The sequence below is a fragment of the Camelus ferus genome, chromosome 6 (assembly GCF_009834535.1).
Source record: "Camelus ferus isolate YT-003-E chromosome 6, BCGSAC_Cfer_1.0, whole genome shotgun sequence".
Classification (NCBI taxonomy): domain Eukaryota; kingdom Metazoa; phylum Chordata; class Mammalia; order Artiodactyla; family Camelidae; genus Camelus; species Camelus ferus.
The window spans coordinates 66479045-66504605 of NC_045701.1; the positions used below are offsets into that span (position 1 = coordinate 66479045).

Here is a 25561-nt window from a genome sequence, read left to right on the forward strand (position 1 = left end):
TTGAAGGCATCATGGTTAATAAAACATAAAAATACCATTTTTTCATGTTTCTTTTATCCGTTAAATTTTTCTGTATGGTGTATATATAATATATCAGTACAAATAGCGTAGTATAACCAGAAATACGTAGAGTGGAGACGAATGCTGAAGAAGTTTTTACTGATAGAGGCATACATTACAAAACAGTCTGGAACCCACTCATCCCAACTGGTTGTAGAGATGAAGTAATTGAGGGCACAGAAATCAAGCCGCGCGTTCAGAGTCTCACTGTGAGCTCGTCTTGGGCGCCACACAGGCACTGGGACCCAGGGGAGTGCCTGTCCACAGCTTTTTAGCCGCACAGGATTTCATTGTTGCTAAGGATATAGCGCCCCACAGCCATTCACTACACAATCGTGGAAACAGTGTAGGGTGTTTTTTTCCTCTCTGTAGTTTAACCATATTTATTATAAAATGAGGTGGCAGTGCCATTGCCCAGATTATGTCTGGAAAAGTCACCTCAAGAATAAGGGCCTTTAGGGGGAGGGTATAGCTCAGTGGTAGAGTGCACGCCTAGCATGCATGAGGTCCTGGGTTCAATGTCCAGTACCTCCATTAAAAAAATAATAATAGTAGATAAATAAGTAAATAAACCTATTACCCATCCCCCTGAAAAATAAATAAAAAACTAAAAATCTAAAAAAAAAAAAAGAACAAGGGCCTTTAACAGTAACACTTGCATGCTAATAACCAATATACTAGTTATATTTAACTCATATCTGTTAAAGATTTTGAGTGCTGTTCCTGTAACTCTCAGTAGGTAGTGTATATTCTAGAACGCAATAAAATGGCATTTCTTTAGACACATTCCATTCCCCAGGTGTTTGGAGATATTCCATTCACCAGGGTTTTGAGTGATGGGACTGCTTTTCCTTCAGTTAGGGAAGAAAGAGCAAATTTTACTGGAGCCACCCACCCCACCAAAAAAAAAAAAGTGCCCCACTGCCACAGAGAGGAAGAGGCTGCTGGGAGTGAGCTGGAAGGAAGGTAAGAGAGGGAGGTGTGGATGGGAGCAGAGCCTGGAAGGATAAAGACGAGTCAGTCTAGGAATAGAGAGGTAAGCGAGGAGAAGGAGTAGGGAGAGGGGTGCAGAAAGGACTGGAGAGGGAGAGGGAAGGGGTGGGGGGGGAGGGGGGACCCTGGGGAGGAAGGGCCGTGGGCTCACTATTTTCCCGGCTTCTATTAATCCAATTAAAGTGTTGAAAAATCAGATCACATGTGAAGATTTTAACATGGATTTTTCATTATGTCATGGGGGGGGGAGGGGAAGCACCAGAAATCATCCTGTGGGGGTGGGTGTCCTCCTGGTCCTCTCCAGGACACACATGTCTGTGTGACACTGAGCCTAGGCCTGTTTCTGTTCTGAGGCCCACCAGAAACTCTGGCCTCCTCCCTCAAGCACCTTCTGCCCTATTTTAATTTCCTTTAACCTCTGACCCCGGCATTCTGTTGGCAGGGCGCTTGGCAGGTGGGGTATGGGCGTTGTTGATGAGGACACTGGGTCCCAAAGGCAAAGAAGAAAGGAGGACGATACCAGTGCCGGATACCATATGGTGAACCTCCATCAGCTTCCGAACTTGGTGTGAGAAAAACAGCTCAGGAACCCCAAGCACTCAAAAAAGTCCCCTCTGATCCTGGGGGAACACCACAGGGAAGAGAAAAGGTTGGCTTAGGCGGGAAGGGCAGCTCTCCTTTGCCTCATCAGCGCGGCTTCCATCCTTTACTCAGGCGACGGAAACCACGTAGGGACCAGCGTTGATGCTTGGCACCGTGCTGGCTGCCCGGTGGGTCTCCAGCGCTGAGCTCGCGGCATCTTGCTGGGTGAGACAGACAATAAACAAGTGAGCAGACCCAGTCCTGTTTGGCCTGCGTGGGACAAAGGAAATAACCCAGTCACACGTCTTACTGGTTTTCAGTCTTGGTTCGCAGCCCCCCTGGTTGGAGAGCGAGGCAGACAGATGGCCTAGCTGGGGCAAATGGTCCTAGGTCGCCCCGTGAGCTGGTGGAACCCAGACGAAAACCCAGACTCTGCCTCCTTTCGGTCCCTCGGATTTCCTCCCAAATTACGTTTGTTGTGTGATAAAGAAATTTGGTTAATTTTTTTTTTTTTTTTAAGTCGAGAGGGAAGCCACGTCTGGCCACGTTTTGTGCGGTGGGCAGTTCTTCCCCGCGGACTTGCCTCTGCGCCCTCCCGGGTCTGACGGTGGGATGGAGCAGGGGCGCGGCCGAGGTGAACGCGATCCGGGTCCGCCGGGAGGGCTCTCTCCTTGAACTCCCCGCTCCAGGCTCCGCGCCCCTTCTGCGTGGGGGTGGGGTGCCCTCCCCGCCGCCTGGGGTTTAATCTCCGCCAGGCCTCCGCACCGCTGGGCCTGCTGGTGTGTGGTCCTTCACACTGATGTGCCTCTGCAGCTGGAACTAGTGAGGAGGGAAGGGGGGACCGCGGGCAGAAAACCCTGGCACTTCTCAAAACAAAACGAATGACTCCAGCTTTTAATCAGTTTAGGGCCGAGGCCGGGGAATTGTGTTTGGTTTTACATAGACAAAGCCCTTTTTAGGTCTCTGCTGACATTTCAGAGGACTCTTCGACCGCCCTTTCTGTGTGGGAATAGCCAGCCACAGCAGCCTGGGTAGGAGGTGCTGGGGCCGGTCCAAGCCGACCCTGCCGGGAGGAGGCCAGAGCCTGGGGCCCAGGGTGGTGATTTGGCCTTATCAACCGGACCCCTCTGTCTGCAGTGAACCGTGGTAGGTGTTACCCCCACCCCTGATCTCAGAAGCCAGGAGAACCACAGCTTTGGGGACGATGGCTGGTACCACCTCAAACTTGGACAGGTGGGCTCCTTCAAAATTGGGGCTGTAAATGTAAGTTTTAAAAATGAATTTCTATTTTGAGACTGTGGGGAGAGCTTGCTATTTATAGGACCTCAGCTGTGAAAGAATACATTTATAAAGCAAAGAATCTTATTCTGTTCTCCTCCCGCCCCTCCTCCAAACGATGCCCTGTCCAGATTTTTAGATACCAGGTTATTCTAGGATCTGTCATCATCATAGACTGACTCAGTGTCAAGGACTGAAGGATGAGTCGTGCCTCAGGCCTAAGGTTGCTAGATTTAGCCAATAAAAATACAGGATGCCCAGTTGAATTTGAACGTCAGATAAACAATGAATACATTTTTAATATTAGTCTGTCCCTTGCAATAAAACAGAGTTATGTAGTATTGGGGACATACTGATTACAAGAAAAAATTGTTTATCTGATGTTCACATTTAACAAGGCAGCCTGTGTTTTTCTGGCAACCCTGCTCTGGCCGTGTTTTCACAAGAGGCCTGCAGATCTATTCCTCTCCTAGTCTCTTCCAGGGCCTTCTCTTTTCATCCTGTGGTTCTTCTGGGGCTTAGGACTCTCCAGGCCCCTGTTGTCCCGCCACTGGTTGGACTAAAGCCAACAATGGTGATATCTACAATTTAGCGACCACTACTCTGCGCCAAGCACTGTCAACTGTTTTACCAGTGTTAATTTATTTAGCCCTCACTGTGAAACTACAAGGAAGATTTTTTGTGTGTGTGGCAAAACATATATATAACAGAAAATTTCCCTTTAAAAAGTTGTGGTATGATTGACATACATCCAACATTATATTAATTTCAGGTGGATAGCACAGTGATTTGATATTTGTTTATATTGCAAAATGATCATCACAGCAAGTCTAGTTAATGTCCATCGTCATACACAGAGAGCTGCAGAATCTTTTTGTCTTGTGGTGAGAAACTTTAAGGTCTACTCTCATAGCAACTTTCAGATATACAATACAGTGTTATTAACTATAGAGGCCATGCTGTGCATTACATCCTCATGACTTATTTATTGTATTACCTGAAGTTTTTACCTTTTGATTCCCTTTAAGCATTTACTCACTCCCAACTCCCCATCCCTGGCAACCACCAATCTGTTCTCTGCATCTATAAGCTTGGTTTTGTTGTTGTTTCTAGAGTCCCCACATACTTATGATGAGTGTGATCTCGCTTATTTGTCTTTATCTTTTTCTATCTGACTTATTTCACTTAGCATAATGCCCTCAAGGTCCACTCATGCTGTCCCAGACAGCAAGATTGCATTCTTTTTTTATGGTGAATAGTCTTCCACTGTACATAAAATTTACTTTTAACCATTTTTAGGGGTATAGTTCAGTGGCATTAAGTATATTCACATTGTTGTGCACCCATTACTGTAACTTATCTCCAAATCTTTTTCATTTCCTTAAATGGAAACTCTGTATCTATTAAACAATAATTCCCCATTCCCCCTCCCAGCAGTCCCTGGCAAACCACTATTCTGTTCTCTGTGTCTTTGAATTTGATGACTCTAGGTACCTCATCTAAGTGGAATCATCCAATATTTGTCCTTTTGTGTCCAGCTCATTTCACTTAGCACAATGTCTTCAAGGTGTAGCATGTGTCAGAATCTCTTACCTTTTTAAAGTAGAATAATTTTCCATTGTACTCATATGCCACGTTTTGTTTATCCACTCATTTGATGGACCTTGGGTTGCTTACACCTTTTGGCTATTGTGACTAAGGCTGTCCTGACCACAGGGGTACGAATATCTATTCAAGTCCCTGCTTTCATTTCTGTGGGATATATATACCCAGAAATGGAATTGCTGATTTATATGGTAATACTAAGTTTAACTTTTTTGAGGAAGCGCCCTACTGTTTTCCACAGCAGTTATATCATTGTACTTGCCCACCAGCAATGCACAGGGTTTCAATTTCTCTACATCTTTGCCAATGCTTCTTTACTTTTTTTCTTTTTTTGTTTTCTAAAATAATGGTCATCCTAATGAATGTGAACAAGGAAGGCACTTTTAATTACAAGTTCATAAATAGGGAAACTGAGGCTCAGAGAGGTAGAATGACTTGTCCGTGGTCAGGCAGCAAGTCACAGAGATGGAATTTGAATCTAGTTTTGTCCACCTCCCAAACTGGGACCCTTAACTGTTATATTTCTTGCCTCTAATATATGCATCCAAATGCAAACTTTTCTGTCTTTGCACAGATGTCTAATTGTGCAAGACATCTGGTAAAGGCACACAAGTAGGAGTGAAATATGTCCAAAGAGTTTTTACATGTTCTTATTGAAAATACACCTCTCACATGGGAAAACAGTAATAGCAAATGATTTCTCCTTAATCTGCATTTCATCCTGGTTAATTTTAAAAGAATTTAGTCAATTTGGCTGCCCTGTAGTCCTTTACCTCAGTGTCATCTGGCCATTTAAATGGCCTAACTCACAAGTGTGATTGAGCATGGATTTTGACCTTATGGGGAGGATAAAAAAGCCAGAAAATAGAAGATATGGACTCTAATCTCAAGATGTTTGTGGTCTCACTGGCCAGAGAGATGGCACCAGCTGAGAGGCATTATCCAGGGCACAGACACAGGACCACAGGATGGTGGGCTGCTGGAAGGATGAAATTCGAAGGGCTGGGGCCAGCTACAGTGACCTTGTGTCAGTCAGGGAGTGTTCCTGGCCGAGAGCAGCCTGCCTCCTTACCTGGGTGCCACACCTGCTGTGACTCCAGGCAGTGCATCCTAGAGAAGGAGGCTGTGGTTGGTGTTGCCCTGCCTCTCAGACTCCAGAACCTTCCTGAATGCCGCTTTGTGCAGAGGCCACCACCCTCTGGTTGCACCATTAACTTTGAATGTAGGTCCCATGGAGACCGCCAGGCTCCTGCCTCTGGTGACAGCTGGGCCTTTAGACTGTGTCATCGGGAAAGGTTCATCTGGTCGTCCAGTTCTTCCAACACAGGCTAGTGGTGAAGGACACGGGCTTAGGGGTCAGACATGTTCAGGTTTGAAAACACCTCTGCCACTGAGGCTCTGTAACCACAGGAAAGTGTCTTAGCCTCTCTGAGTTTCAGTTCCCACCTCTGAAATATGGGGATTATATCAGGGATAGTAAGCTTGTCATGAGGATGAAAGGAGATGTTTGGAAAGTGTTTGGTATATTTAAATGCTCAATAAATAGAAGCCATTAAAATGTATATACACGGAAAGCTTGTGGAAAAAACCTGCTAGGTTTATACTTATTTCTCGTTGGACAGTTTTGTCACTTTAGCTACATCATCACGGTCAACCTCAGTGAGAGGAAGAGGCCAGTTGACGTGTTGAAGAGGAGAGAATATGGTCTAGGCGAGGACAGAGGTTGAATTCTCTTCTGATCTTGCTGCTGTTGCAGGTGCTGAGATGGGCTGGTGTCTTCTCCCCACCCTCAGCCACGCATAATCCCATGGGCTTCCCGTCTTGGACCTGAGCCCCAGGGGCCCAGCTCTCCACGTGTCCTGCCTGGTTCACTCACACAGCCACCCTGGGGTGTAAAGCTCCAAGAGGGTGTGGGTCACAAAGACCTCAGCCCTGCCCCTGCCTGCACAGAACCAGGGTCCCTCTCCCTCTCCACTGGCCAGATTCCTCTAAAGGAGCAAAGCTGCTTACAGCACAAAAAAGGGCTGCTACTACTCAGCCATAAAAAAGAATAAAATAAGGCCATTTGCAGCAACATGGATGGACCTGAGATTGTCGTACTTAGTGAAGCAAGCAAGAAAGAGAAGGAAAAATAGCATATGATATCACTTATATGTGTAATCAAAAAAAAAAAAAAAAGGACACAAATGAACTTATTTACAAAACAGAGACAGACTCACAGACATAGAAAACAAACTTATGGTTACTAGAGGGGAAAGGGGGTGGGAAGGTTAAATTGGGAGTTCGGGATTTGTAGATACAAACTATTACATATAAAATAGATAAACAGCAGGGTCCTACTGTATAGCTCAGGGAACTGTATTCAATACCTTGGGAAAAAATATAAAAAGGAATATATAAATGAATCACTATGCTGTACACCAGAAATTAACGTAACATTGTAAACTGACTATACTTCAATTAAAAAAAAATAAAAATTAAAAAAAGGGCTTGTTATACTCTTTTTCCCAGGACACTGATGCCTGCTGACCCTCCACGTACATGACTAAAGGGGACTCAAGTGATTCTTCTGACACAGGCCATCTGCTTTGAGGTGTGTGTCCACCCCTGCCCGCACCTCATGCTAGCCGGCAAGTTACCTTGCCAAAGACGATGAAAACCACAGAGCATCCTACCACAACCCATGATTTTACTTATTAGTCCCAGCAACGCTGTGAAGACTTTATGATCCTCTTTGGTAGAGATGGCAGTTGAATTCGGAGAGGCCTGGATTGGAATCCAATTCCTCCGTCTCCCTGCCCAGGACTATTCCACCGCCCCAGGAAGTTTCTTAAACGAGATCAGATGGTCCATCTGCCACCCCGGGAGCCCATTCCAACTTTTTGTTAAATGGAGAAAGCACTTCTGATGGTTTTAGACAGCTCCTTATTCTAATGACCTCTAAAAGCATTCTTTCTCCTAAACTGCCGTCTGCCATCATTAACTAGTCTCCTCTCTGTTTGGCTTGCTTACATCAGCCCAGTCTGCTCTGTTCTGCATGAGGCCTCCAGGTAGAGCAAGAAGAGCCCTATGATTGATTTTTAGAGTTGCAGTTGCTTTATCATGATGTGGTTTCACCTTGTGTCTTAGTTTAGATTCTCTCAATGGCATATTCTTTTTTTTCCCCTTCAATGGCAGATTCTAAGACGAATTTCAGTGCAAGTAGTTTACTTGGAGGTGATCCAGGAAGCACAGTGAGGGAGTGGGGAAGTACAACAAGGAAGGGGAAAATACCAGCTAATGGTTCATTAATGAGAGGGCTACTGCTGTGGGCAACTGGGGCTTAATCCTGTTGGGGACCCACTGAGAGACTGTGGAACACAACTCAGAATTGTCTTGCTGGGGGGTGAGGAAGTTGGGATTTACCCACTAATTCTGGTTCCGCATTGGTTGCACCTGGGGGGTATTGCCTTCCAGACACCTCCAGCTCACCGTCTGCAAAAGATGAGCTGGCACCTGTAGGCAGAGGACTCCCTGGGGCAGAAAAAAGAGGCACTGTGACGTTAGGAAGATGCTGGGGAACTTGTGTGCTGAGGGGATGTGGGTGCGGCATGAATGGTGTCTGCTTTAAGTCCTGTCAGTTGTGTCACTTCTCCCAAATCTACTGCATCAGGTATGTTAATACCATCCGGGTTCCACTGGACTCAATTTTGGTTGATCTTTTTTTAATGCACTGTATCTTTTATAAAGCATTTCTCGCAAATATCTTTTCTTGAAAAGATCTTTCTTGACATTTAGTCTTTTAAAGATATCTTTCAAAGCACAAAGATAAAATTAACTTATTTTTTAAAGATAGACTAAAATTCATTCTATCTTGCCATTATGTTATAGGTGCATGGGAACCCTTAAATAAATGTAAGCTACATTATGAGTTCTTAGTGATCTTATTTTTTTCTTATATCTTGAAACACTTCGTTATTTTGTCATCCTAGGAGTTATTTTACCATTACTCATCAGTTATTCCCAACTATGCTGAAAAAGACTAACATAATAAGAAAACTGAAGAATGATGGAATTACCTGGAAGGATGGTGCAACAGTGTCACAAATCATCATTTTATCATCCTTCAGATTTCTGAATTCACTGCCTAAAATACTATATCATTTTCCAAGAAGGTATAAAAGAAGACTGGAGACACCATCTTTGTGGTCTGCTTTTAGCTTTCATTTGATAGAACTGAAAATTCTGAAATTTTCATTTTGTGCTTGTAAAGGCAATGAGAAAAAAATTGATAGAGGAAGAGATTTCACAATTATTACCTAAATCAGAACATGAATCCAAAGAAGCAACAGTGTTCTAGAATATAAACAAATGATGGTAGCGAAATTAATTAAGAGAAATCTTAGCCTGTGAATCTTTAGATGATGATATCCTAGATGATTTTTTCTCTAATTCAATTATCAATGAATTAAGAATATAGTTTTAAAGACAAAAAGGACATATGGTTTTTTTTTATCTAGTTATTCACTTAACAAGATGGACTTAATTACACAACATTTTGTGACAAGAGCCTGAACATTTTTATTTTACAAAAGAGACATAAAAATATTCATTAATCTTTCATATTTTTGTGCAACAAAATTTGCTTGAAGTGGTTTGTAAATGAGCAAATGTTGAAGACAGGTGTGTATGCAAAGAGGAAACAGATGATGTAGAAATGAAAATATTTGTTGGGCTGAAGATTTTAAATTATGTTTTTAAATCTGAAAAATGAAAATGTTTGCAATTACAGAGCAAAGGAGATGGCCATCTTCTCTTCAACAGAATTATGAGCCACTAAAGCTTTCAAAAGTACTGTTTTGATGATGCAAATACAAACTGGAGAACCATAAGGAATGATAAGCTAGATCAATTAGAGATACATTTGAAATCTGAAATCCATATTTACAAGGTGAGTATGTTCCAGGTTCATGATATTTGATGAGTGAATGGTTTCAGTCAAAGCTTGTTGTCTATTTCAGGTATGTTACCTTCAAAACTAGGAAAATGTAGAATAAAATTTTGGGTTTATTATATTTAAATTCTTATTAACAATTCTAACAAAGTTGTTTTTCACTGTCTGTGGTTGTCAGTCTCCAAGATGGCGCCCACTGATCCCCGCCTTCTGGTATTCACACCCTGATGTGGTCCCTTCCACATTGTACCAGGTTGGTCTGTGTGACCAATCGAATATGGCAGAAGTGATGGTCTATCACTGCTGAGATTAGGTTATCAGAGACTGTGGTTTCCATCGTGGGCTCTCTTGCTGATCACTTGCTCTGGGGAGAAGCCAGCTATCTTGTGAGGACTCAGGTGGAGGAAAATGGAGGTATCCAGCCAATAGCCAGTGAAGAACTGAAGCCTCCTAACAACCATGCATGTGAACTTGGAAGTGGGTTTTTCAGCCTTAGATGACTGTAACCCTGGCTGAGGTATAATTGACAAATTACAAGAGATTTAAATTGTCCAACATGATGATTTGATATATGTATCCATTATGAAAGGATTTCCCCTGTCGAGTTAATTAAACATCCATTACCTACCTCACATATTTACTCTTTCTCGTGTGCGTGTGAGTTGCCTTGTATATTTAAAGTGTAAGAACTGACCTTGGTACGATTAACTTCTATGGGTGAATCTCATCTGCATAATGGGACAAATAATACCTACCTCAGCCCAATGCTAAATGTTACAGCAAGTTTATCATAAATCCAGAAGCAGAACCCAGGATTCTTAGTGTCCCAGGCTCCTGAGCTCAGTAGTATATTTGAAAGGAGTTCTGATTAGACACCACTCACCTTTCTCTGTTGGTATTGGTGTCACAGGTGAAGCAAACATAAATTAAGTATATTTATATTATAGAAGCACTTTTCTCTAAAGCTCGATTCAAGACCTACCTTCCCAAGACCTTTCCTGCCCATTAGGTTTATAGTGGGTCCCTGCTCTTTGAGTCCCCAAGACACATTGCAGGCTTTGCCCTTAAATATGGTCTCCAGGTATCTGTCTGCTCCATGTCTTAAATTAGATTATAATCTCTCAGAGGGCTGTGAGTGCATCCAAAGATCCCTTATAATAATGAGCATTGTGCTGGGCACAGAGGGAGATGCATCCAAATGCTTGTTAAAATGAATAGAAAGGTTCTATTCTGAATTCAAGACAAGACTCCTCTAGGCTATACAGAAACAGATATATTTGAAATGGGTGTTCCTAGCTACTCCTAAATATTCAAGGCCCTCGGCCCTCAATATGGGATATAAAGTATTATTTTTCTTCACTGAAGTATCCCTTCACAAACAGAAGTCCCACAGGACAAGGAGCATGAAAACCAGACAGACCAGGTGCCAGGAGAGCTAGATTTATTTTTGGACCATAAGCTTGGCCCCCAGGGAAAGAAGGAACTTGTCAATTTCACTTTTTCACTTGGATCAGACGATTGAGCCTGGCAGAGAGATGCTGTTTGGGACTAGCAGTTCTCTGGAATTTCTAACCTTCTCTGGGCTTCTCTGGGAGGAGTCAGGAGAAGAAAATGCATCACTTGAATGATGGCCATAGTTACGACAGGCCTTGCATGCCAACCAGAAGGAAAGAAAATACTTGCTAAGCAAAGTAACTGGAAGGCAGTTGCTCATATTTTAAACTAAGTGACATGGTTGAAATCCAGAATAATGTAGATTTTTGGACCAGCGACCACTTGGAAATAAGCTTTCTGGCTGGAGAGCAGCCCAGGGTGTTATGGATGGAAAGGACTATTGCAATGTCTGTTCCCTGGGCGCTTTGTGCTGCCAGATACTGGGGGGCCATTTCAAGGATATTTACTCACTCCAATAGATTTCTCAATAATTCCAGCTACAGAAGGAAGTTAACCAGCTTGACGCGGTGCATGTGGCCAGGTGGTAGAGTCAGCACGAACTTGTCAGCCTGCTGAGCCCAGTGGTAACATTTTCATCCTACCCAGCCCCTCATGGGGGAGCACCTAGGCAGGCACAGGGAAATTGATGTCAGTGCTTCAGTGCTGGGGCATGGGTGTACTGGGTAAGTGTCACAAGTCCAGCTGGGCAAATTCCCAGGTTGCCAGATCACAAGGGCTGTTTCCAGGAAGGGCTGACCCTTGCTGTTTCCATACCCTTCCCTGAAGCTCAGTGAATCTCAGAATCTCAGCTCCTTTGCAGGCCACTGAAAAAAAAAAATCCCCAATGAGCACACAGGAACCTTGGAACCCTATGGCATTTGCAATTGGACATTGCAGTTATCAGGTGACAGAGGCAGAATTAGAGTCTGAAAACCTGATCTTGAATCTCTGCTGTCACTTACCAGCCAAATGAGGCCAGGCAAGTCTCAATCCCACGGAGTATCCATTTACTTACCTGTAAAGTTGGATTTCTCTAACTTCACAGGATCATACTGAGGCTAAAATGAGAAGAGGCATTTGTCCCACCCTCTTCACATGCCAAATGGTGATATTTATAACTTACCCATTCTAAGGGCTTTATATACTCCATCTCCTTCAATCCTGCCAACAACCCATGAAGTGGATACTATTTTTTTATCCCCATTTTACAGAGGGGAAAACTTGACCCTAGATAAGTAAGGTGACTCTTGCAAGGTTATACCACTAGGTGGCAGACCCTGGATTTGAACCCATCCTGACTAGCTCCAGCAGAGGAAGACAGGCAATTCTCTTAGAGCAGCTCTTCATTTTTTTTTGGAGAACCACCAGTACTTTGTTACTGTTCCATCATCCAGTCTGGGCTTTTTTGATCTGAGGGCACTGGGGAGAGTTTAAGCTTTTTAGGCAGAGAGTAGTGATTCAGGTTTGCTCTTTAGAAGGATGACTGGCAGCTGGTGGAGGCTGAGTGGTGGGCAAGGGGAGTGGGCAAAACTGAATGCAGGAGTTGGGTCAGAAGCTTGTTTATACAATCCAGGAGAGAAGCTGCAGGGGAGCATAGTTAACCTTTGTCAGGACCTCTCAGGCCCACAGGAAGGAGGAGTTAAGCCCTGGCACTGCTTGCAGCTTGGTTGGAGAAAATTACTCCTCCCCTTGAAGTGAATGATCCATACCAATGAAAATAAACACTAAGGGTTGAAGATAAACCACAATTTTCTTGGGTTGACTGCAGTGGACTGTCTCCCTCCACTGAGGAGCTGATGTGATGTGTCTGTGACCATTTCCAAGATGGTCCCCTGGGGATGACCCTGCGTAGAGCCTTCCAACATCCTGCTGGACACTTTGGTAGGCTGTGGTTCCCAAGTAGGTTGGTCACCCAGGAGAGGTCTCCCTCCCTCCTCTAACCCATCTCTGTGGTCTTTGCACCCACAGACTACCCCTCCCATCAAAGCTTTTTCTTCCTTCTTGTCGCACCGGGAGACCAGGTCTCCTATGACCTTTCCTCCTAGGGCTCCTAGGCCACAGAGAGACTACGTGTTGGCCTTTCAGTTTGAGGCCAGGCGCCAGGACGCCTGGGTTCCAATCCCAGATCCACAACGGAGCCACAGGTCAGCATCATTCAGCATCATCCCATACCCACAGGGGCCGCCCCTGGCAAGCAGATAACCAGCAAATGCTTCCCCTTTCTCCTCGACTCTGCTCCCGGGGCAGCCGCTGTAGGACTTGGTATGTCACCCGCTGGAAACTTGTTTGCAAGTAGCGAATGCACTCGCTCCCCACTCCCAACGCGAATCACAGCCCGCTCTGTGCGGGTGATCTGGCGATTTTCCAGTTGTCCTTGGTGTTAATGCAGAGAGGAAGCAGATTTCTCAGCCCCTCCGCGTCCTATTACCCTCATCTGAAAGAAAGGGGCTAGGAGTGTTTTCTCTGCCAATTTCACCCGGCCGCTGTGACAACTCGTGTACTCGTGCTGAAAACTGTAAGCGCTTAAGGTGTTACCATTAGCCGGGTGGGCATTCTGGTATATTTAGGCGACTGGAGCTCTCGTAGGCTTCTTCGGACTGAAGCGCCAAGAGAAAGTTTCTCTTTATCTCAGTCTCTCCTGGAGCCCACTCCACCGAGTGTCGCTCCTCGGTGGGGAGGACCACGAGCCTCCTCTCTTTCCTCTCTCCCATTGGCTTTCACCTGCCAGAGGGGCGGCTGCCACGGGCCTCTTGGCCCGTCAATCAGAGCCGCCGGGCTCCGCCCCGCCCCTCCCGGGGGTTTATAACGGGAATTCCCATGGCCCGGGCTCTGGCATCCAACCTGCTGCCGCCGCAGCCCAGCCGAGCGGTGAGCGCGCCGCGCAGAGCACACGCTCCGGCTCAGCTCCCCTCCGGGGCGGTTCATGAGCGCGCGCTCCGACCGCAGCCTCAGCGAGCCCGCGCCGTACCGACGCGGCCCGCGGTCCGCCGCCCGCCGCAGCCAGGGCCCCGGGGGTAAGGAAGGCAGGAAAGCAGAAAAGCAGGCGCGGCCGTGCCCCCCGCGGAGCCCGCCACCCCTGCCCGCAGCCTGCTGCCCGGCCCGCCTGGCACTATGCTGCCCGCGCGCTGCGCCCGCCTGCTCGCGCCACACTTGCTGCTCGTGTTGGTGCAGCTGTCCCCGGCTTGCGGCCACCGCACCGGCCCCAGGGTAAGTGCGCCCCCAGCCGCGTGCCCACCTGCGGAGGGAGACCGAGGTCGCTGGCCCTTATCCCTCAGGGGCTGGGTAGAGGAGAAGGGAAGTGTCAGACCTCGTCCCTGCGGTCTTCTTGGCCAAGTTGTTGAAATAAAATTTTCTCCTATTGCCCGCTCCCCCACCTCCTCCAACCCCCCCGCCACCCCATTCTTTCTTGCAGCACCGACTCTGCCTCCTCCCTTCCCCCACGACTGTCTCTGGTGGGTTCTCTTTCCCAGTGTTTTCTTGCAGGGCATTTTGCTCCGGGACCCTTAGAGGAGCCTCCTGCATCCGAGAGACTCATTTTCCGCCCAAGCAGGGCTGCCCTGTGGTCTCACTCTGCGCGCGGTCCCGGAGCGCTGGCTTTCTTGGCAGGAGGTGGGGGGGGGGGAGCTCTGCCTCCAGGGTTTTAGGTTACCCGAGAGCCACACAAGGACCTTGTGTTGTTGTTGTTTTAAAAAGCTATCGCTGCTCGTAAAACCCATAGCAGATAATTTTAATGCTCCCTCCTGCTGGGCACAGCTCTGGAGGAGTGGAAGAGGTGGGAGCTGTGGGCAGCTGGTGGAGAGGAGCTGGCAGTGTTCTAGGGTCTCTTCCCTGGCGTTCGGGGCCGGGCGTTTGGACTACTTGTTGAACCTTGGTCCGATTGGAGTCCTGAACTATGTGAAACGTGCCAATTCTGTGCACAGGACAGGCTGTCCAGAGCATTGTAAAATCTCCTGGAACCAACAGCATTGTGTTCATTTCTGGGCTAGATTATTGCTCCCTTTACCCCAATTGTTCTAATGAAGGATTCCACTGCCTTAAAAAATGTACTCTTAAACCACCCAGGGGTTCATTTGACCAAAAATATCCAGACAATCTCTGGCCAAGAATTAGCTTATGTCAGGAGAGCTGTCTCTCGGGATAGCTGCTTGCCTCCACCGTCAGCATGAGAGTCCCTGAAAAAGTAGCTGGGATCTTTGTGAAAACAAGGTTGGCTTCTTTACCAACTCTTGCTTTCCTGGATTTTGGTCGGCCTAGCCCATTGCCACCTGTTTAGATTGCAGGTTCTTCATTCATAGCTCTTGCTACATAAGAATCACCTTTATAGCTGTCGTATGTGTTGGGGGGAGGGGGAGCCTTGCAAAGCTTGTCAAGCCTTAATGACTGCCCAGATGCCGAATGATTACATGCAAGCCCAGCTATCACTGTGAGATCAGATTTGCAGCCACTTAGGAAAGAAAAGTGTTTGTCCCCGTATTGGGCCGGCCCTCGCTTTTATGGCCAGATGTGCAACAGCAGCAGTTAAAGTGCAGTCGATTAGATCCAGGGCGTGTCATAAATCCTCGACAGCAGGCATTCCCAAAGCTGGGGCAAGTCAGGGCTCCGGGAGTGACTTTTATGGATGCAGATGAGGATGCCTTTTAAATGAAGCTGCTTGGTTGGATATTCAGACTCCCAGCTCTTAAACTCCGAGGTCAGGAGAGCCACAGCGTTCCCTCCAATAATTAGGAACAGTCAAGACAGAGATGCAGACCAGAGCACCCCGAGTGAAATCTGCATGCCCGCCCACATGAGAGGCCCGGAGACAAATGGTGGGGGGCTTGCTTGCTGCCGGGCAGGTCTTGCATCTCAAGACATATGGCTCTCCTTCCTTGACTCCCGACCCTGGAGGAAGCAGCTCTTAGGGGAAAAGCTAGGTACGTAAGGGGGAGGAAAGGGACATTGGTTACTTTTCCCTCCAGCTTCCTTTGTTTATTAATTTGATTGAACTGATGGAACATAAGCAGGAACTGTAAATAGGTTTGTATGTGTCCCAGCTGCATTTTCCCTCTTTCTCTCTGACACATACACACATGTTCAGAAAGTACCAAAGGGAAGATGCTGTCTTGAGCATGTGGTTACCTGAATGCATTTATAGGCCCCAATAAGAGATACATTTATGAACCCTCGGGCTGGGTGCTTTCCTTGATAGTTTATGCTTGTAAGAATGAGAAGGTGGGTCTTTTTAGTATCATTTGGCAAGTGAGACTCAGGGAGGCTAAAAGCCTTGCCTGAAACAGTCATGGTGCATCCGTAGCTGTGGGAGCCAAATCCCAGTTTATATGGATGTACAGATTATATGCTTTCTACACCACCAAGCAGCTGCAGGGAGTGTTCGTCCAACCAGCGATGCGGTTCCTGTTAAATGGGCATCAGGAGAGTCTGAAGAAATCATTATTAATGGCACTTTTTGGTGCCTGTATTGCTAATGGGTGATGTCTTTGAGTTTCAACCTAACCCAGAAGACTGCAGTTCTGTCGCTTCTTGGTGGCCTCAGAAACGTGGCCATGGTTGTGAGTGGTGGTGTCGTAGGAGGAGCAGAAACATCTGGCTGTGGCACTATTCCCTTGGGCACTCCTGGGTCTCTGCTGTTAATCTTTTGAGTGACAGAGGCTTAAGAACTGGCATCTTTTCCAGCTGGGTTTTCTAGGAAACTGAGAGCATGCCCTTTCGGTTTAACTTTATCTGGCTCACTAATTGAGTTCCCCCGAGGCCTAGACCCCAATCTATGCCCACTTATTTGCTTCTTGCCATCATAAAATGCCTGACATTTGTTTGACTCTGGAAGCCAGTGGCTATCAAGTATCAGATTGGAGGCTATTATATAGGCAATACCTGATTTCTTGGTCTCTCAGCTCCGAGCAGCCGCGTGGCTACCTGGGATGCTGACTAGGAGCCTTTTAATTACGGAGGAGGCAGCCATTTCTTTAATCCTGCACAATTTACTGAAAATGTTTCTGGGGAGTGTTGGATGGGGGAGGGGCTCTCCTGGGCTGACGGAATCCGACTGATGGTCAGGCCAACCCACTGCCTGCCTTTGTCTAAACCTCTGTCCTGCCCTACAGATGGGGAGCTGGGCGAGGGCAGGAATTGGGCCCGTCTTGTCCATCGGCGTATCTGCCAGAGCTCAGCACAGGACCTAGCCCCCATGGAATGAACAAATAAATGCAGGTGATTCATCTTTAACAGTGACCCACGGGCTCCACTTTCTCGGACTAGAGGCAGGAGATAGATTTAAGAAGTTTGAGAAATAGGAGAAAATAGGAGAAGGTCAAGAATTCGGAGAGATTTGATTTCTGAATTGTTTTCGGTATATTCTTTATTTGTCCTCTCCCCTCTCACCTACTGGATTCGTACTTCAAAGCCCAGCTCCAGGATCACTCGCTAGGAACTTTCCTGCAGAGCACCCTTTTGGTTAGAATCGATCACTTTCACCTCTGTACGAGTTTAGCATCTGGTTGCCTTGTGTTCTAGCTTTCGCTAATTCTTCTACAGTGAGCATCTTGAGATCAGGCCAGTACCTTCATCTTCTTAGCTCTAACTTGCCCCCTCTGCACTCCAAGCATGGCTCTGTCTTGTTAAATGAACAAGCTCACAATCTCTCGAGGGCAGAATCGAGATCTTATTTGTCAGTGTGCTGGTCACACTGCAGAGCATTCTGTAAATATTTATTGAAATGAATTCGTCTGTACTGTGACAGCCACGCCAGACCCTCTGCTCTCATCTAAATGTGAAATTGGTCCCTTAACAAACTATTTTTTCTCCCATTTTTAGACTTTTGTTCCTTATTTAAAAATAAGTGTGTGGGGTGGTTATGGGAGGTTAGGGGGTGGAGAGACTGAGCAAGCAGACTTGGATGGGGGAACAGGCTCTGGCTCCACCAAATCCCTTTTTTAAAATCTTACATTTGCCAAATGTGAAGCAGCTTCTAGACAGTTCCCCTCCATTTAACTAGCCTGCCTCAGGGTCTGGACCAGGGTGGGTCCTGTGTCTGCATAAGTGCCCTTCTGATTATCTGCATTAGGGACAAGAACCTTGCTTTTCCACATGGAGGATTCAGTTGAGAGGCTGCTCAAAGTGTTAGGCCAAGCAGTTGATTTAAACATTTTGAAGAGCTGACATGTGAAACTTAAACAAAATTGAGGAGGACAGGAAGAGGAAACAATCATCTTAGAAACTCTAGGAAATGCAATCAAATGGAAAACACTTTGATGTTATCTCATTATCTCCTAAAGTTGAACATTCACATTTCTTATGGTCCAGTGGTTCCATTCCTAGATATGTATTCCCAAAAGAACCTCGGGTCCAGAAGGAGACTTATGTGACTGTGTTCACAATACCACGAGCCTGGGAAGAGCCCAAATACCCATCAGTTGGAGGGCAGATGAATAAACTGTGATGTATTCACACAGAGGAGAATTATACTCAGTCAAAACAAATGAGCCTCCATGACATGAAAAAATATGGACTCATCTGGGTAATATGATATTAAGTGAAACAAATGCACCAAAAGATGCAGCATGACATCTTTTGTCAAGTTATAAAGAGCAAAAATTAAAGAAAAAAACTTTTGGGAATACATACAGCTGCAAGAAAAGTATATGAAAAGAAAAGCAAGGTAGCAACGTGCACAGGATTGGGGGAGGTTAGGGTGAGGCAGGAGGATGGATTGGCTATGGGGGGACCATGGATCAGTGTAAGTTAGTGTCAATACTTTACCTTTTTGAGGGGAGGAGCAGAAGAAGATGGTTTGAAGGTATTTGTGCAGCGGTGAAGATCTAATAGCTAATGAAATAAAAAATAAGAGTGACCCTTGCATGGACCAGTGTTGAGTGTGACACGAAGCAAAATTATGATTCATTCAATTCTTTACACCTGAGGTCAGACAACAATTGCCCGAGTGGTGACTCCTTTCTTGCCTCTTTCTGCTCCCTCCTCCCCTTTTCCAGATGTACATCTCCGAATTATTGGTTTTTGTTTTAATTCTTGGCTGATTAGACCCAGAGCAGGGCCAGGCCAGGGCATAAATATCTACTGGCGAGTGGGCTCATTTGTAAAGCTGAGCCCGCAGAGGGCAATCTTCCCTCTCCCTTGCTCGGGGGTCAACCCTGTCCTTCTGAGTCCTCAGCCCATTAGAGTAGAAAAATTCACTAGCTGATGCTTGGGCCAGAAGCCTTATTTGCCAGCGGGGGTGGGGGAGGCGTGTTTCTGGCTGACCTCTGTCTTCATTCCAACCTCCCTCCTCACCCCTGCTTGGCAGAGGCTGCGGGAGGGAAGCAAGGCCCCTCTTAGCGGGTACAGGGTACCTTTTCTGTCCTGACTGCATAGAGATCTATTGTTTAAGCAGCCAAGTTCCTGGCATTGCCGGTGTTGGTAGGGGGATGTCAGTGTGGAGGACCCCCTCCTACTGCGTTTGTCACCAAGGAGCTGTTTGGGAGAGGACAAAGGTTGAGCTGTGGATGGGAAATTGATCAGAGCTGCCTGTGAGCCCCGGCAAACAGGGTTAGCCTTGCACATACGTGCTGTGAGAGAATCCTGAGTCACCGAGGGGGTAAGAGAACTGGGTCTCCAGGAACACTCCCAACAGCCTCATGAAGATCCCAAAACCACATAGGTCAGTATAGCAATGACTTGGATTTCCCTTTGCACCTGATGTCATTCTAATCTCAATCAGTAGATCACAAATTAATCTTCCCTCTGGCAGACATTTAAGCTTCTTAGGTGTGGAGCTGTGTGTACTTCCCAGACTTTGCCTTGGTTGATTTCAGCCTCCCTTTTCTGGAGCCAGAGTGGGGCAGTCTCTACAAAGCAGGAAAGGCTGCTCAGAAGAGCTGGCATCTCAGAAGAGCCTCTACCACCATCAGGGAGGACCAGGACAGGGTGAGGTTCTATGAGATAATGTGTCAGGTGCTTTGAAACCTGACAAAAACTCTACAGATGTGAGCGACTGTGTCCCTTCCCCTTAAAAACCATTTCCCACTCCACTATTGATCTGATTCTATTAGATAAGGGCTGATTTTTTTTTTAAAGTATTGACAGTGGAGAAAAACTGGACCCACTTCCCAGAATAGTTCATTTTTTAGGACTAGATAGCATCTCTAGGACAGTGCTGGGTGTTAAAAACATTTTTTTTGTGCATGTTTATCATGCATCTCTTCTTGAAAAATTCTGTAGAGCCCCAGAGAAGAGGACACAGAAGTAGGAATAAGTCAGAGGGTGAGGCGGAGAGTGTTATGAAAGGATGAGATGCACACCTTCAAGTGTACAGCGCCCCCGACCAGCTCAAAACTGACCCCAACGACTTCCCTTCATCAGTGGGGATAGACCTCTTTGCCAGGGTGGAAATGTTCTGCATCTGCACTGTGCAATATTAGACACATGTGGCTATTGAAGTTTTAAAGGTGATTAGTAAAACAGAGGAACTGAATTTTTAACTTAATAGGATTTTAATTAAATGAAGTGTAAAGATTAATAGACACGTGTGGCTAGTGGCTATCATATTGGACAATGTTCTCTCACCGAGGTGCCCAGCCTGGCCTCCCACTAGATAAGCCCCACATGCCCCAGACTTTGGTCATACTGAACCACATTGCATTTCCTGACCCCTCCTTCTCTTCCCATCTCTGTCTGTCAAAATCCTGACCATAGTTTGAAAGGCTCCACACAGTCCTCCCAGCCCCCTGTGCTTTGCTTACCCCTGGGGCATCTGCAGGACCAGAGAGGGAGTGTTTTGAGGTAGCCTTAGCACAGGCTTTGGAGGTGGGCAGACCCAGGTTTGAGTCTGGTTCTGCCACTGCGAGCCTGGGCTAGTAATTTAACATCTTGGGTCCTCGGTCCCCCAGTTTGTCCAATGGAAATCATAGCATCTCTTTTCCAGGATGGTGGGGAATAGTTCCCTATTCCTAGTCTTACTCCTATACCTCTTCTTTTGTAACAAATACCACACATCTAGTGGCTTAAGCAATACACACTTTTGGAGGTCAGAAGTCTGACACAGGTCTCAGTGGGCTAAATAACCAGCAGAGCTGAATTCCTTCTGGAGGCTCTAGGGGAGAATTCCTTTTCTTGCCTTTTCCAGCCTCTAGAAACTGCCTGTATTCTTTGGCTTGTAGTCCTCTCCCACCTTCAAAGCCAGCAAGAGTTGGTCAAGTCTTTTTCATGCTGCCATCTTCTGCTTCCCTCTTCCCCATTTAAGGACCCTTATGATTGCTTACATTGGGCTCACCTGGAGAGCCCAGACTGTTCTCCTTGTTTTAAGGTCACCTGATTAGCAACCTTACTTCCTCCTTGCCATGTAACATAGCAGTATTAGGGTTAGGACATGAGCATCTTTGGGGAGGGTGCATTATTCTGACTACCACATTCATTAAGGGATAGTGCCTGGCTCATAGAGGGTGCTTGGTAAGTGGGGACCATTATTATGACCTGCATCTGTGAGTTTCTTTCCTTTCTGAGTAGCAGTCTCTTAATGGTGGAGTTGCTTCATTTTCTTTATAGACTCCATTCTGCCCAAGAACAGGTGCTTAGTAAATATTTATTGAATAACAGAATCTTCAATAAATGTAGATTGTTTCTTTCCTTGTAAAGAAATATTAAACAGTAAAAAGAAGTAAAGTGCAAACCAAAAAATATAATCCCCTTTGTGCAAAAAAAATGTCTGTATGTTGGTTTATGTATCAAAAAATTGGGTGGATTATGTCATGTTGTTAATGGTGGTCACCATGGGGATATTCCATTTCTATGATATGTGTCTTAGTGATTATTGAAATAATTTTGTTTACCATTAGCATATTTTAATCTTAGAGGAAAGTAATACAGATCAAAACATGCATGACTTGAAGAAATCCCCAAACCTGTCTCCATCCAGCCTGATCTCCGTCTTCACCGGACACAGCCTGTGCACGTGTTGGGTTGATTTTTAGGGTTAGTAACTATTCGTACCAGGCCTCTGACTCAGTTTCTGCCTGCTTTGAACTCAGTCTGCTTTAAAGGAGAGTTTCAATTAACCTCAGCAGGACATAACTATAAAAAACGTATTTATTGCTGCTGGTGGGAATATAAATTAGTACAATCACTTTGTAGAATTACAGTTGAAGTTGCACACCTTGAGCTTGTAATTCCTCTTTGATATATATCCTGAAGAAATGTGCTTAAAAGTATGCTAAGAGACATGTTTAAGGATGTCCATGGCAGCGTTTTTTGGTAGTAGCAAAAATTGTGAACCAGTTAACTGTCCATCAAGAGGAGACTTGAAATATAAATAATGAAATATTATACAGCACTGAAAATGACTACTATAAAGCATCACTCACTATAATGGATCAATTTCATAATCAAGATGTGGAGTGAGAAAAGGCAAACTGTAAAAGAATACATATGTTATGCTGCTATTTATATAAAGGTTGAAAATTTTGGAAAGAAGAAGTGTCAGCTGGAAGTATTCTGTCAAGGGAATTACTTGGGAAATTTATATAAAAAGTGTTACTTTGAGTAAGCAGGATTTCCTGGAAATGACACCAGGACGTTGGCAAACAGCTTAGACTCTCCATTTTTGATTCCTTTTCATTCATTAAAAGAACTTTTCTTTATTATGAAAACTTCCAAATATACACCAAGAAGGAGAGACTAGTATAATGAATTCCCCTGGAACCCTCACTCGGCTCCAACAATGAAAAACTCCTGGCCAATCTCGATTCTTCCCCCCATCCCTCTAGTCCTCTGCTCAGATTATTTTGAAGCAAGTTCAGACATTGTATCTTATCCATAAATATTTTCATATATATCTCTAGAAGCTAAAGACTCATTAAAAAAACACCTAACCGCAATATCATATCACAACCAAAGAATATTAACAACAATCCCTTAATATAGTAGAGTTTAATCAACATTCAAATCTCCCTGATTATCTCTCAGATCAAGATCCATTTAAGGTCTACTTATTGGCTTCTCTGTATTTTAGTCTATGAGATTTCTCACCACCTCCTTTTAACTTTGTAATTTATTTGTTGAATGAAGAGCTTATGCTAGGGTTTTCCACACTAACTTTTGTTGATTACCTTCCTGTAGAATTGTGTCACATGTTTCTCTATGCTTTATATTTCCTGGAAAATGATACTTAGGTCTCGAGGCTTGATCAGATGTAGATTTGGTATGTTTTCGGGCTAGTATGTTTCTTGGGAGTTGGTGTGTACTTCCATCAGGAGGCACATGGCATCTGTGATATTAGCACCCAGTGATGATCATCTTGGGACCCATTCATTTGTTAGGCATTGTCACTGGTTTTTAAACAAGTAATAGGTGATTCCAAAAAGTGCTTCTACCTTTTGTGTGGCATGACCATCTTTTTCGTCTCTGTGCTGGCATGGAGGGGTCTGGGGAAGAGGGCCTGGAGGCCAGTGTTCCCTTCTCAGCAGCGGCCTCCCAGTGGACTCTAGCACCTTGAGAGAAACTCTGCCTGAGTTCTTGGTTGGTGGCTTAGGAAGAGGAGTCTCCTTGGTTTTGGGTGGAAGTAGTAAGGGCGTGAGGGAGCTGGTTTTACTCTCTGCTGCTACTTGGGAGGCCTTTGAAGTGTGACTGCAGATCAGCTTTGTGTGTGATCTTTGGTATATATACATCAGTTGGGAATTTATCTTGTAGGAAACAGACACCACATTTTGAACAGGCTTACCCAATGAAGGGGATTCATTCGCTCAAGTAATAGAAGATACAGATAGAAAGTAGGTTTCAGGATTGTTTGGATTCAGTGGCTTAATGATGTCCTCAGACACTCAGTGCATTTCTGTCTCTCCTCTCTGCCTTTTTGTGGTGTCTGTTTCATCCAAAGCCTCACTCTTCATGGTGGTGGAATTGCTGTGGTGGTTCCATGCTTCATACCTAAGAGAGGAAAGGGAGAATTGGCTTCCAGACAGCCTTTCCTCCATGCTCATGGAAACCTTTGGCTCTTAGCTTATTGATCTACATTGGCTCAAATGCCCATTCTTTTAGCCAATCCCTTTGGCCAGGAGAGTGCCCTGCTGTGAGAGACGTGGTCCTAGATTCCTTAGACCAATTTATGTGCATAGTAGGAGAGAGGATGCCCATTTCTGGAGCTGAGGGTGAGGGCATTTTTCCTCCCTCCTCCTGACCACATGGCTGTACAAGGTGGGAGTCTGGAAGGGATGCTGGGGCAACAAACACAGTGTCCATTTGGGGATTTGCATTTGTAGCTCAGCAGAGTGGAGAGTGGATGCGTGATAAGAAGTGTGCTGGACATCATTCATAGTCAGAGCCCAGAGAGGGAGATCTCCTGTGACTGTGTGACCAGTTCTCTCATCTATTACACGAAGAATTAATGACCTCTAAGGTGACCACCACTGCAGACATTCCAAGATTAGGAGCTGATAGGAAAGAGGAACATGGGAAAAATTTGGATACTTTCAGAATAGAATAAGCCAAATGAAGATGATTCCAGAGGACCCCTCAACTGAAGAGACACAATCGCACAGTCCCATAGTTGGACAGAATCTCAGGGGTACCTTCATTTTATGCATGAGATAAGGACTGTCCTGGGTCCACACAGCTAACTAGAGGCAGAGCCAGAGCCCGGACCTAGAGCTCCACCTCCATCGCTCTGTCCATGGCTTTTCCATTCAAAAATGTCCTGGAGAATTTGGGAAAGCAGCAAAAGTCTAGCCAAGGGGAGGAAACAGCCCGAATTTTAGGAGCAGATTGTGTTTCTGAGTTGCCTTTGGCCAGTTCACCAATGTCCAGTGGTTGGAACATGTGGCCAAAAAACTCAGGACATTCAGAGTCTTCGCCATCCTTGCCACCTGACTCTTGGTGTCATTATACCTTCCATTTCATAAGGTTCGAGTTTCTCAGTCCCTAAAAGATGTGGATTCTTGGTTTCTGCCCGTGGTGAAGGTTTCAGTTAAGAAATGTGCAGCAGAGCAGCTAGAACATGTGGTCAGTGGTAGAGTTTGAAGTAAAGGCAGATCTTGGTGTAAGACTCTTCGTGCTTGTCAATAGCAATGCAATCGGTGCAGACACGCCCAAATTAAATGACAAATGGTCTAGAGCACAGGGGGTGTGTTTTTTGGTTGGCACAATATTTCCCTGGGAGATCTTTTAAAATCAATACCTGATTTGAGGGTTGAAGTGGAGACTCTTCGTATTTGTTGAAGAGCATCTGGAAGTGTCCAGGACTTGCCCTCTGTGGGTGCTTTCTCCCTGCCCTGTGGGGCAGATTCACAGCTGCACTGGCCCAGGCAGCCGGAAGTCAGAAGCTACACAGAGGACAAAATACATCATTTCTATCCTTTTCATCTTTTCCTTTGCTTCAAGGATCATGTCCCCTCTCCTGATGGTGTGTTATTGCACTTTCTTCTCCCACCACGGGAGAGACTTAGGGAAAAAAAATCAAAACACTCATCCCACAGCTGTTGCCAGTTTGTTCCTTTTCTCTCACTAAAGCTGCATTTACCTTGGGAATGAAATGCACCTCTCATCTTACTGCTGGGTGACAGAAGAAGTCTGAGCTGTTACCATTCAAAGCGTTCTTGCCCATCCAGAAGGCAGTGTAGCTTAGTGGTTTAGGGCCAAAGAGACTTAAGATTAAATCCTGGCTCTGCTTTCAAGCTCTGTGTCTTTGGGCAAATTAAC

The 25561-nt window shown here is 45.5% G+C and overlaps 1 protein-coding gene and 1 long non-coding RNA gene across 7 annotated transcripts in view; both read left to right on the forward strand.

The window, feature by feature from the left end:
- Window positions 1–2476: 2476 nt before the first annotated feature.
- Window positions 2477–10090, forward strand: LOC116664327. Of its 3 annotated transcripts, none has more exons than XR_004320804.1 (5): window positions 2477–2898; window positions 7030–8170; window positions 8490–8672; window positions 9290–9448; window positions 9630–10090. It is a non-coding gene; the product is annotated as an uncharacterized LOC116664327 (long non-coding RNA). The 3 variants fall into 3 exon arrangements; XR_004320803.1 differs by having other exon boundaries at window positions 2477–2868; XR_004320802.1 differs by having other exon boundaries at window positions 2477–2781.
- Window positions 10091–13701: 3611 nt separating this feature from the next.
- Window positions 13702–25561, forward strand: part of SMOC1 (SPARC related modular calcium binding 1) — a 135146-nt gene continuing 123286 nt past the window's right edge. For all 4 annotated transcript variants that reach the window (XM_032482275.1, XM_032482276.1, XM_032482277.1 and 1 more), the window contains exon 1: window positions 13702–14092. In XM_032482275.1, coding sequence (XP_032338166.1) covers window positions 13997–14092 — 96 coding nt within the window. In that variant the 5' untranslated portion in view covers window positions 13702–13996. The remainder of the gene's footprint in view (window positions 14093–25561) is intronic.